At 52.1% G+C, this 11,376-nt stretch overlaps 1 protein-coding gene across 1 annotated transcript; it reads right to left on the bottom strand.

The window, feature by feature from the left end:
• Nucleotides 1-4,027: 4,027 nt before the first annotated feature.
• LOC147082200 (uncharacterized) lies at nucleotides 4,028-7,304 on the bottom strand. Its single transcript, XM_085980409.1, has one exon. It carries the CDS (start codon nucleotides 6,982-6,984, stop codon nucleotides 5,452-5,454), a length of 1,533 nt encoding a protein of 510 aa, XP_085836535.1. The 5' UTR covers nucleotides 6,985-7,304; the 3' UTR covers nucleotides 4,028-5,451.
• Between the last annotated feature and the right edge of the window lie 4,072 nt (nucleotides 7,305-11,376).

Consider the following 11,376-nt stretch of genomic DNA (forward strand, 5'->3'; position numbering starts at 1 on the left):
AATCTCCACGGGTCAACCCCAGTCAGCCCGGGCCTCTCGTGTGTAACCCCTTGTTCTGCCAGGAATACATCTTTAACTTCGCCAACCAAGGCCCAGCACTTCGGTCTCTTCCATTTTAAAATCTAACCTAGTCTACCCAGGGCATCTAACAGTAGGGTTTACAAGTATCATTATAATTGCAGCAATAACATAATGAAATCATTAAACTAAAATTAGCAATAGAATCAACTGATTTAGTTCAGGTTAGTTAGTAGGGAGACACAGAAATGAAGATTTCCTCCTTTCTTACAGAGCACCGCACTGTCGGAGGGGCAGTACTGAGGGATTTTTTTTATTCATTGATGGGATGTGGGCGTCGCTGGCAAGGCCTGCATTTAGTGCCCATCCCTAATTGCCCTTGAGAAGGTGGTGGTGAGCCGCCTTCTTGAACCGCTGCAGTCCATATGGTGTAGGTACACCCACAATGCTGTTAGGAAGGGAGTTCCAGGATTTTGGCCCAGAGACAGTGAAGGAACGGCGATACAGGTCCAAGTCAGGATGGTATGTGGCTTGGAGGGGAACTTGTAGGTGGTGATGTTCCCATGCGTCTGCTGCCCTTGTGGTAGAGGTCGCGGGTTTGGAAGGTGCTGCTGAAGGAGCTTTGGCGAGTTGCTGCAGTGCATCTTGTAGATGGTACACACTGCAGCCACAGTGCGCCGGTGGTGGAGGGAGTGAATGTTGAAGGTGCTGGATGGAGTGCCAATCAAGCGGGCTGCTTTATCCTGAATGGTGTCGAGCTTCTTGAGTGTTGTTGGAGCTGCACTCATCCAGGCAAGTGGAGAGTATTCCATCACACTCCTGACTTGTGCCTTGTAGATGGTGAAAAGGCTTTGGGGAGTCAGGAGGTGAGACACTCGCCGCAGAATTCCCAGCCTCTGGCCTGCTCTTGTAGCCACAGTATTTATATGGCTGGTCCAGTTCAGTTTCTGATCAATGGTAACTCCCCGGATGTTGATAGTGGGGGATTCAGCGATGATAATGCCATTGAATGTCAAGGGGAGATGGTTAGAGTCTCGCTTGTTGGAGATGGTCATTGCCTGGCACTTGTGTGGTGCGAATGTTACTTGCCACTTGTCAGCCCAAGTCTGAATGTTGTCCAGGTCTTGCTGCATATGGACACGGACTGCGTCAGTATCTGACGAGTCTCGAATGGTGCTGAACAGTGTGCAATCATCAGCGAACATCCCCACTTCTGACCTTATGATGGAGGGAACGTCATTGTTGAAACAGCTGAAGATGGTTGGGCCTAGGACACTGCCCTGAGGAACTATTGTAGTGATGTCATGTGATTGAGATGAATGACCTCCAACAACCACAGCCAACTTCCTTTGTGCTAGGTATGATTCCAACCAATGGAGAGTTTTCCCCTTGATTCCCATTGACTTCAGTTTTGCTAGGGCTCCTTGATGCCACACTCGATCAAATGCCGCACTGATGGAGGGGCAGTACTGAGGGAGCGCTGCACTGTCGGAGAGGCAGTACTGAGGGAGCGCCGCACTGTCGGAGGGTCAGTATTGAGGGAGTGACGCACTGTCAGAGGGGCAGTACTGAGGGAGTGCTGCACTGTCGGAGGGGCAGTACTGAGGGAGTGCTGCACTGTCGGAGGGGCACTACTGAGGGAGTGCTGCACTGGCGGAGGGGCAGTACTGAGAGAGCGCCGCACTGTCGCAGGGGCAGTACTGATGGAGCTTCTTCTTCTTAGGCAGTCCCTCGGAACCGAGGATGACTTGCTTCCACATTAAAAATGAGTTCTCAGGTGACTGATGAGTCCAATGCGGGACCTACAGTCTCTGTCACAGGTGGGGCAGACGGTGGTTGAAGGGGCAGGTGGGTGGGGTGCTTGGGTTGACGTGCGCTCCTTGTGCTGCCTGCGCTTGGCTTCCGCTTGTTCCCGGCGAAGAGATTCGAGGTGTTCGGCGCCTTCCCGGATGCTTCTCCTCCACTTTGTGCGGTCTTGGGCCAGGGATTCCCAGGTGTCGGTGGGGATGTTACACTTTTTCAAGGAGGCTTTGAGGGTGTCCTTGAAGCGTTTCCTCTGCCCACCTGGGGCTCTCTTGCCGTGCTGGAGCTTCGAGTAGAGCGCTTGTTTTGGGAGTCTCGTATCGGGCATGCGGACAATGTGACCCGTCCATCGGAGCTGATTGAGCGTGGTCAGAGCTTCGATGCTGGGGATGTTGGCCTGAGCAAGAACACTGATGTTGGTGCGCCTATCCTGCCAATGGATTTGCAGGATCTTGTGGAGGCAGCATTGGTGGTACCTCTCCAGTGCTTTGAGGTGCTTGCTGTACATGGTCCATGTCTCTGAGGCATACAGCAGGGCGGGTATCACTGCTGCTCTGTAGACTATGAGCTTAGTGCTGGGTTTGAGGTCCTGGTCTTCAAACACTCTCTTCCTCAGGCGACTGAAGGCTGCACTGGCACACTGAAGGTGGTGTTGGACTTCGTCGTCGACGTCTGCCCTTGTTGACAGTAGGCTCCCGAGGTATGGAAAGTGGTCCACGTTTTCCAAGGCTTTGTCGTGGATTTTGATAATCGGGGGGTAGTACTGTGTGGTGGGGGCAGGTTGGTAGAGGACCTTTGTCTTACGGATGTTTAGTGTATGGCCCATGCTCTCGTATGCTTTGGTGAAGGTGTTGACGAAGGTTTGGAGTTCGACCTCCGAGTGAGCGCAGACGCAAGCATCGTCTGCGTACTGTAATTCGACGACAGAGGATGGGACGACCTTGGATCTGGACTGGAGGCGACGGAGGTTGAACAGTTTCCCGTTTGTTCTGTAAATTAGCTCCACTCCAGTGGGGAGCTTACTGAGGGTGAGATGGAGCATTAGAGCAAGGAAGATCGAGAAGGGTGTTGGTGCGATGACACCGCCTGGCTTGACCCCGGTTCGTACGTGAATTGGGTCTGTGGTGGAACCATTACTTAGGATCACGGCTTGCATGTCGTCGTGAAGCAGGCGAAGGATAGTGACAAACTTTTGAGGGCAGCCAAATTTGAGGAGGACACTCCATAATCCCTCACAGTTGACAGTGTCGAAGGCCTTTGTGAGATCAAAGAAGGCCATGTATAAGCGGTTGGTGCTGTTCCCTGCATTCCTCTTGTAATTGAGGGGCAGTACTGAGGGAGCGCCGCACTGTCAGTGGGGCACCACTGAGGGAGCGGCGCACTGTGGGAGTGGCTGTACTGAGGGAGCGCTGCTCTGTCGGAGGGGCAGTAGTGAGGGAGTGCTGCACTGTGGGAGGGGCAGTACTGAGGGAGCGCTGCCCTGTCAGAGGGGCAGTACTGAGGGAGTGCTGCACTGTCGGAGAGGCAGTACTGAGGGAGCACTGCACTGTCGAATGGGCACTACTGAGGGAGCGCTGCACTGTGGGAGTGGCAGTACTGAGGGAGCGCTGCACTGTCGAATGGGCACTAATGAGGGAGTGCTTCACTGTGGGAGTGGCAGTACTGAGGGAGCGCTGCACTGTCGGAGAGGCAGTACTGAGGGAACGCCGCACTGCCGGAGGGGCAGTACTGAGGGAGCGCTGCACTGTGGGAGGGGCAGTACTGAGGGAGCGCCGCACTGTGGGAGGGGCAGTACTGAGGGAGCGCCGCACTGTCGGAGGGGCAGTACTGAGGGAGCGCTGCACTGTGAGAGGGGCAGTACTGAGGGAGCGTCACACTGTCAGAGGGGCAGTACTGAGGGAGCGCCGCACTGTCGAAGGGACAGTACTGAGGGAGCGCTGCACTGTGGGAGGGGCAGTACTGAGGGAGCGCCACACTGTGGAAGGGACAGTACTGAGGGAGCGCCACACTGTCAGAGGGGCAGTACTGAGGGAGCGCTGCACAGTCAGAGGGTCAGTACTGAGAGATCCCATGGCCACTATCTCAAAGTGGAGCAGGGGAGTTGTTTGACTGTTTCTATACTTTTGGTGAATTTCATAACTGTGTAAAGTTGATGGTTAAAGTATTTAAAACTGCGAGAGGAGGAAATTAATCAGTGGCACAGATAATCGTAAAAATCAGATTAATGTGATTAATTTTTTTTCAGATTTCAATATAAGCTTAAAAGGGACAGAGAAAGCAAACACCAATCAAACATGATCAATTGATGACTATTCTGTCTGATTGGATCTTCCAGAATCCTTCAAAACTTTGCAGTAATTCAATCAAAGAATTCTCCGGACCTGCCCGCGGGATTTAATCAGAACTTTCACATTCCCTCACCTCAAATGGAAGGTCACCGGAATTCCAGGGGTTGGGAGAGGAGGTTGATGATTGGATTGGAGTTTCCAGGGGTTGGGAGAGGATGTTAATGATTGGATTGGAGATTCCAGGTGTTGGGAGAGGAGGTTGATGATTGGATTGGAGATTCCAGGGGTTGGGAGAGGTGGTTGATGATTGGATTGGAGATTCCAGGGGTTGGGAGAGGTGGTTGATGATTGGATTGGAGATTCCAGGGGTTGGGAGAGGTGGTTGATGATTGGATTGGAGATTCCAGAGGTTGGGAGAGGAGGTTGATGATTGGGTTGGAGATTCCAGGGGTTGGGAGAGGAGGTTGATTGCATTGGAGATTCCAGGGGTTGGGAGAGGTGGTTGATGATTGGATTGGAGATTCCAGAGGTTGGGAGAGGTGGTTGATGATTGGATTGGAGATTCCAGGGATTGGGAGAGGTGGTTGATGATTGGATTGGAGATTCCAGGGGTTGGGAGAGGTGGTTGATGATTGGATTGGAGATTCCAGAGGTTGGGAGAGGTGGTTGATGATTGGATTGGAGATTCCAGGGATTGGGAGAGGTGGTTGATGATTGGATTGGAGATTCCAGGGGTTGGGAGAGGTGGTTGATGATTGGATTGGAGATTCCAGGGGTTGGGAGAAGAGGTTGATAAGAACATAAGAACATAAGAAATAGGAGCAGGAGTAGGCCAATCGGCCCCTCGAGCCTGCTCCGCCATTCAATAAGATCATGGCTGATCTGATCCTAACCGCCAATCCACTATCACAGAACCATCTCCTGAATCTAACAGAATTAGACACATGAAATAGGAGCAGGATCAGGCTACACGGCCCCTGGGCCCGCTCCGCTACCCACAGGGCCATGACCGATCCGAACCTAGGCTCATGTCCAAATTCCTGCCCGCTCCCCGTAACCCTTAATTGGATTGGATTGGAGATTCCAGGGGTTGGGAGAAGAGGTTGATGATTGGATTGGAGATTCCAGGGGTTGGGAGAGGTGGTTGATGATTGGATTGGAGATTCCAGGGGTTGGGAGAGGAGGTTGATGATTGGATTGGAGATTCCAGGGGTTGGGAGAGGTGGTTGGTGATTGGATTGGAGATTCCAGGGGTTGGGAGAGGTGGTTGATGATTGGATTGGAGATTCCAGGGGTTGGTCACTCGCACAGCTGAGAATATGTTTCATTGCAGGATTTCCATTCACTTCCTGGGCAGCAGCAGGTCTGTAAGTTTAGCAATGGCTTCACTTCCCTGCTGGGCATTCTTCTGAAGTTGCTCCTGATTCACAGCGGCCCTGTGATGGATTTCCTTTCTTGCTTCGTCACATTTATCCTGGACCTTCTTAAACTTGTATTCAGACCCCTGCCCGCCCAGCAATGAGCTCAGCTCGCCCAGTTGACCTGCAAGGTACTTGTCGTGAATCTCCACATAGGTTTTTGACATGTCACCGATGTGGGTCATGATGCTGACTGCCTGGGACACTTGAAAGTTCATCATCTGACTACTGGCTAACGCACCTGGAGCACCCTGCGTGCCTTCACCACTCACCGCACTAAGTCTCTTAAATGTCTTCTGGCAACCTTCAGTTAATTTTGGTATGATATGAATGAAGTTGATCATCTCTGACCAGTTGGACTTGATGCTCCCCAGTGCCCCAAGCCCTTTAGCCATCAACGCTACACGTGTGCTGATATCCATCTCTTGTGCCTGATTGTTCTTTATCTCTCTCAACAACGTCTCACTCTCATCACACGAACTTTTCATATTTTGGTGACATTCATTGTACATTTTTTGCGACTCCTCCAACTGGGATTGGACTTCCTTGATCTTCAGTGAGGCTTCCTCTCTAACCTTGCTGAGGAAACTGCTGATTTCAGGGTTTGATTCAGAGGATTCTTTGTCTTTCAGCTCAGACACCAGTTGTATGAGAAAGATCAACCCTTTCCCCAGCTCCACCACCAGAAGCACTGGGCTGGTCACATTGCTCAAAAGATCAACAATCTTTGGGAGAAGCTTCTTCATCTGTTTCAGTCCTTCCAAACAGAACTGATCAATGAGAGCACTCGCCCTTACATTGTCGTATTCACTGGTGACTTCCTCACGTTTTCGGGAAGCCTCGATCCATTGCTTCTGTAAATTGCACTTCTTCTCCTCTACTAACTCATTCTTCTGTTGTGTTTCCGACAGGACTTTCCTTACTTCCCCCAGCTTATCCTGGCTGATACTCTGGGAATCTGTACAGGTCTCCAGCAGCTCACTCAGTAGATCGCTGAGATTGGAGAGCTCCTTTTCCACAGATTCGGCACATGTTTTGGATTTGTCTGCACAAACCCGAATGTTCTGCAGCTGCTTGGGAAGGTCTTTGTTCAGAGATGTCCCTTCACCCACATTCTTCACATGGACAAGGAGGTCCTCACAACACATGCAGATTTTGTTCAGATTAGTGCGGGTCTGTTGAAACGAGTTTACGGTTTGGTTGCAAACCTCCATCAGGCACCTCTTGAATGAATCTGGACGTTTAAACAGGGATTTCTTGCCTGCACTGCCTTGATTTAGTTTGAAGTCCTCCATCCTCGTAGCCAGATGCACCAGTTCACCCAAAATAGCGACAGATGTGGGTGCTGGCATCAGAAACTTCTCCCAATTGACCTGGGACTGCACCATCACATCAAAGCAAAGGGACACTTGCTGTTGGCTGTGGAGCTCGGTCACGTGACACTGCTTGTCCGACATGCTGATGTTTCCTGCAATGAGAATTCGCACAACTGGATTGGCTCAAACATTAACAGTTCTGTTATTGGAGAGAGAGGGTTCACATCAGAACAGGCCAGTAGTCAGCCTTGTACAACACAAAGACCACCTTTCAGCCTTGCTGTGCTGACTTAGATGATATAGGGCATGGTGAGGGCACGACAATTGGGCTCATTGACCTGGGCAAGGGAGGGGAAGATTTCTGAGCACCGTCCCGTGACTGCTGAGGGCATCAGCGTTGGGCGCGGTTATCAATAATCCAACAACATGCTGATACTCAGAGCTTCTTCTGTTCAGGTGGACCAGCACACCCATCCCCCGTCCCTCCCGTCCCCCCCACACCCGTCCCCCCCACACCCGTCCCCCGTCCCCCCCACACCCATCCCCCGTCCCCCCCACACCCGTCCCCCGTCCCCCCCACACCCGTCCCCCGTCCCCCCCACACCCGTCCCCCGTCCCCCCCACACCCGTCCCCCGTCCCCCCCACACCCGTCCCCCCCACACCCGTCCCCCCCGTCACCCCCACACCCGTCCCCCGTCCCCCCCGTCCCCCCCACACCCGTCCCCCCCACACCCGTCCCCCGTCCCCCCCACACCCGTCCCCCGTCCCCCCCGTCCCCCCCACACCCGTCCCCCGTCCCCCCCGTCCCCCCCACACCCGTCCCCCGTCCCCCCCGTCCCCCCCACACCCGTCCCCCGTCCCCCCCACACCCGTCCCCCGTCCCCCCCGTCCCCCCCACACCCGTCCCCCGTCCCCCCCGTCACCCCCACACCCGTCCCCCCCACACCCGTCCCCCGTCCCCCCCACACCCGTCCCCCGTCCCCCCCACACCCGTCCCCCGTCCCCCCCACACCCGTCCCCCCCACACCCGTCCCCCGTCCCCCCCACACCCGTCCCCCCCACACCCGTCCCCCGTCCCCCCCACACCCGTCCCCCCCACACCCGTCCCCCCCACACCCGCCCCAGTCCCCCCCACACCCATCCCCCCCACTCGCGTCCCCCGTCCGCCCCACACCCGCCCCAGTCCCCCCCACACCCGTCCCCCGTCCGCCCCACACCCGCCCCAGTCCCCCCCACACCCATCCCCGTCTCCCTCGTTTCCCCCCACACCCATCCCCCATCCCCCCCACACCCATTCCCCTGTCCCCCCCACACCCAATCCCCCGTTGCCCCCACACCCGTCCCCCATCCCCTCCACACCCATCCCCCGTCCCCCCCACACCCGACCCCATCCCACCCATTTCCCTGGCTCAAGCATCACCTCTGATGCACGGGTTACTCTCATTTCCGGGGGCCTCCTGCTACTATAAAGAGGCTGTAAGAGGACAGATGCCAGCTAAATCTGGCGCTATGCCCCCCACGTCATTTGTACGTGGCAGGTGAGGCTGGAGCAGCCAACGGCTGTCCTGGTGAGATGGAGATACATCCAGGTGCAGCGGTGTGGCAACAGCACTGGGGAATTTTCTCTCATTCTCTGCTGCACTCCACTTCGGGGTGGCAGGCGGTGACTAAGGAAGGATATACTTGCCATAGAGGGAGTGCAGCGAAGGTTCACCAGACTGATTCCTGGGTTGGCAGGACTGTCGTATGAGGAGAGATCGGGTCGACTAGGCCTGTATTCACTAGAGTTTAGAAGAATGAGAGGGGATCTCATTGAAACGTATAAAATTCTGACAGGATTAGACAGACTGGATGCAGGGAGGATGTTTCCCCTGGCTGGGGGGGGTCTAGAACGAGGGGTCACCGTCTCAGGATACAGGGTAGGACATTTAGGACTGAGATGAGGAGAAATCTCTTCACTCAGAGGGCAGTAAACCTGTGGAATTCTCTACCACAGAAGACTGTGGAGGCCAAGTCACTGAATATATTTAAGAAGGAGATACAGGAAACTTTGTGCTATCCGGCACCGACGGGACTCAGCTGTTGCCGTTCCCTCAAAACTGCCGGACACTCCAGCTGTAATGTTGAAGCATACGGAGGTTTTCATCTCCGTATCTGACAACAAACACTGTTGCTTAGCAACAGCTTCTAAACAGTCGGCAAGCCTCTCTGTAGCATCTCTAGCTGAAGCTGTTGCTTAGCTACAGACCTTGCAGAGCTTGACTGTTGAGAAAAAAGCAACGAAAAGAAACAAAAAGAAAAAATACGGCTCCTGATTTTTGCCGGTGGCTCGAGCTTGCCGGACATTTAGCCTCCGGATAACACAAAGTTTCCTGTAGATAGATTTCTAGACACAAAAGGCATCAAGGGTTATGGGGAGAGAGCCAGAATATGGTATTGCGATAGAGGATCAGCCATGATCATATTGAATGGCGGAGAAGGCTCGAAGGGCGAATGGCCGACTCCTACTCCTATTGTTCGATGTTTCGATGTCAGGAAGCACTTCTTCACACAAAGAGTAGTGGAAATCTGGAGCTCTGTTGAGGCTGGGGGTAAAGTGAAAAAGTCAAGACTGATATTGCTAGATTTTTATTAGTGAAGGTCATTAAGAGATATGGAGCAAAGGCGGATAAATGGAGTTGAGACGCAGATCAGCCATGGCCTCATTGAATGGGAGAACAGGCTCGAGGGGCTGAATGGCCTCCTCCTGTTCCAATGTTCAGAGATGTAGCCTTCTGCGTTTGTTTTTGTAACTGGCAGTTCCTGGAGTATATTTATATCCCACGATTGGGCGCTATGCTTCAGGAATTCATTGGAACTATAAATTCTCACATATAGCCGTGGCCATTGCCAAGACCACAGGATGACGTTTATGGGGAGGTGCCTGAGGATTGGAAAGTGACAAATGTGACCCCATTGTTCAAGAAAGGGTGTAAGGACAATCCTAGTAACTACAGGCCGGTCAGTTTAAGATCAGTGGTGGGTAAAGTTTTACAAACAATAATCAAGGAAAACATTAATGGGGCTTGGAGAGGTTTAAGCTAATTAAGGAGAGCCAACACGGATTTGTAAAAGGCAGATCATGTTTGACGAATCTAATTGAATTTTTTGATGAAGTAACAGGGAGAATAGATGAAGGGAATGCAATGGATGTTGTCTACATGGATTTTCGGAAGGAGTTTGACAAAGTACCACATAGAAGGCAGGTTAACAAAATTGAGGTTCATGGAATAGGTGGGGCCACTGCTTTTTTTGATATATATAAATGACCTGGATATTGGAATACAAAGTAGAATTTCTAAATTTGCCAATGATACCAAACTTAGGGGTGTGGCAAACAGTGAGGATGATATCAATCGACTGCAACAGGTCATAGAAAGGCTAGCAGAATGGGCAGACAAGTGGCGGATGGAATTTAATACAGAGAAGTGTGAGGTGATACATTTTGGCAGAAGGAACAGGGAGAGGCAATATACACTTAATGGCACAGTTTTACAGAGTGTGCAGGGACAGAGGGACCCGGGAGTTAATGTGCATAGGTCCCTGAAGGTGGCGGGACATATTGAGAGAGTGGTTAACAAAGCATATGGGATCTTGGGCTTCATAAATAGAGGTATTGAGTACAAAAGTAGAGAAGTTATGCTGAACCTTTATAAAGCGCTGGTTAGGCCACAACTGGAGTATTGCGTCCAGTTCTGGTCACCACACTTTAGGAAGGATGTGAAGGCCCTTGAAAGGGTGCAGAGGAGATTTACCAGAATGGTTCTGGGGATGGGGGAATCTTAGCTACAAGGACAGGTTGGAGAAGCTGGATTTGTTTTCATTAGAACAAAGGAGGTTGAGGGGTGATTTGATAGAGGTGTACAAGATTATGATGGGTTTGGATAGGCTAGACGGGGAAAGGCTGTTCACACTAGTTGATGGTACAAGGACTAGGGGACACAGATTTAAGGTTTTGGGCAAGAGATACAGGGGGGATGTGAGCAAAAACTTTTTTATGCAGCGAGTGGTGATGACCTGGAACTCGCTGCTGACAGAAGTGGTAATAACTAGGGCTGTAGAGAGGGTTTTAAACTAATTAGTGGGGGGGAGGTTTCAAGAGAGCGAAAAATAAAAATGTCAGTGGAGAAGGCAATAGAGCAAAGTAGCAGTGGGGAAATTAAAAACCAGAGCGTGTCAGGAAGGTCAGAATGTATAAAGATAAAGGTAAAGTAGTAAAGGGGGTAAAAGCAGGAATAAATTGTCACAAAACCTATTTGAAAGTTCTTTATCTGAATGCACGCAGCATTCGTAACAAAATAGACGAGTTGACGGTACAAATAACTACACATGGGTATGATCTGGTGGCCATTACAGAAACATGGCTGCGAGGTGACCATGACTGGGAACTAAACATCCAGGGGTATTTGACTATTAGGAAGGACAGACAGGAAGGAAAGGGAGGTGGGGTGGCTATGTTAATAAAGGATGGAACCACTGCAATAGTGAGAAAT

This window comes from Somniosus microcephalus, unplaced genomic scaffold (assembly GCF_052327205.1).
Source record: "Somniosus microcephalus isolate GS21.2 unplaced genomic scaffold, FLI_Smic_1.0 scaffold145, whole genome shotgun sequence".
NCBI classification, from domain to species: Eukaryota; Metazoa; Chordata; class Chondrichthyes; order Squaliformes; family Somniosidae; genus Somniosus; species Somniosus microcephalus.

Coding starts and splice junctions, on each gene's coding strand:
- LOC147082200 (XM_085980409.1), bottom strand. CDS start 6,984: ATGTCGGACAAGCAGTGTCACGTGACCGAGCTCCACAGCCAACAGCAA.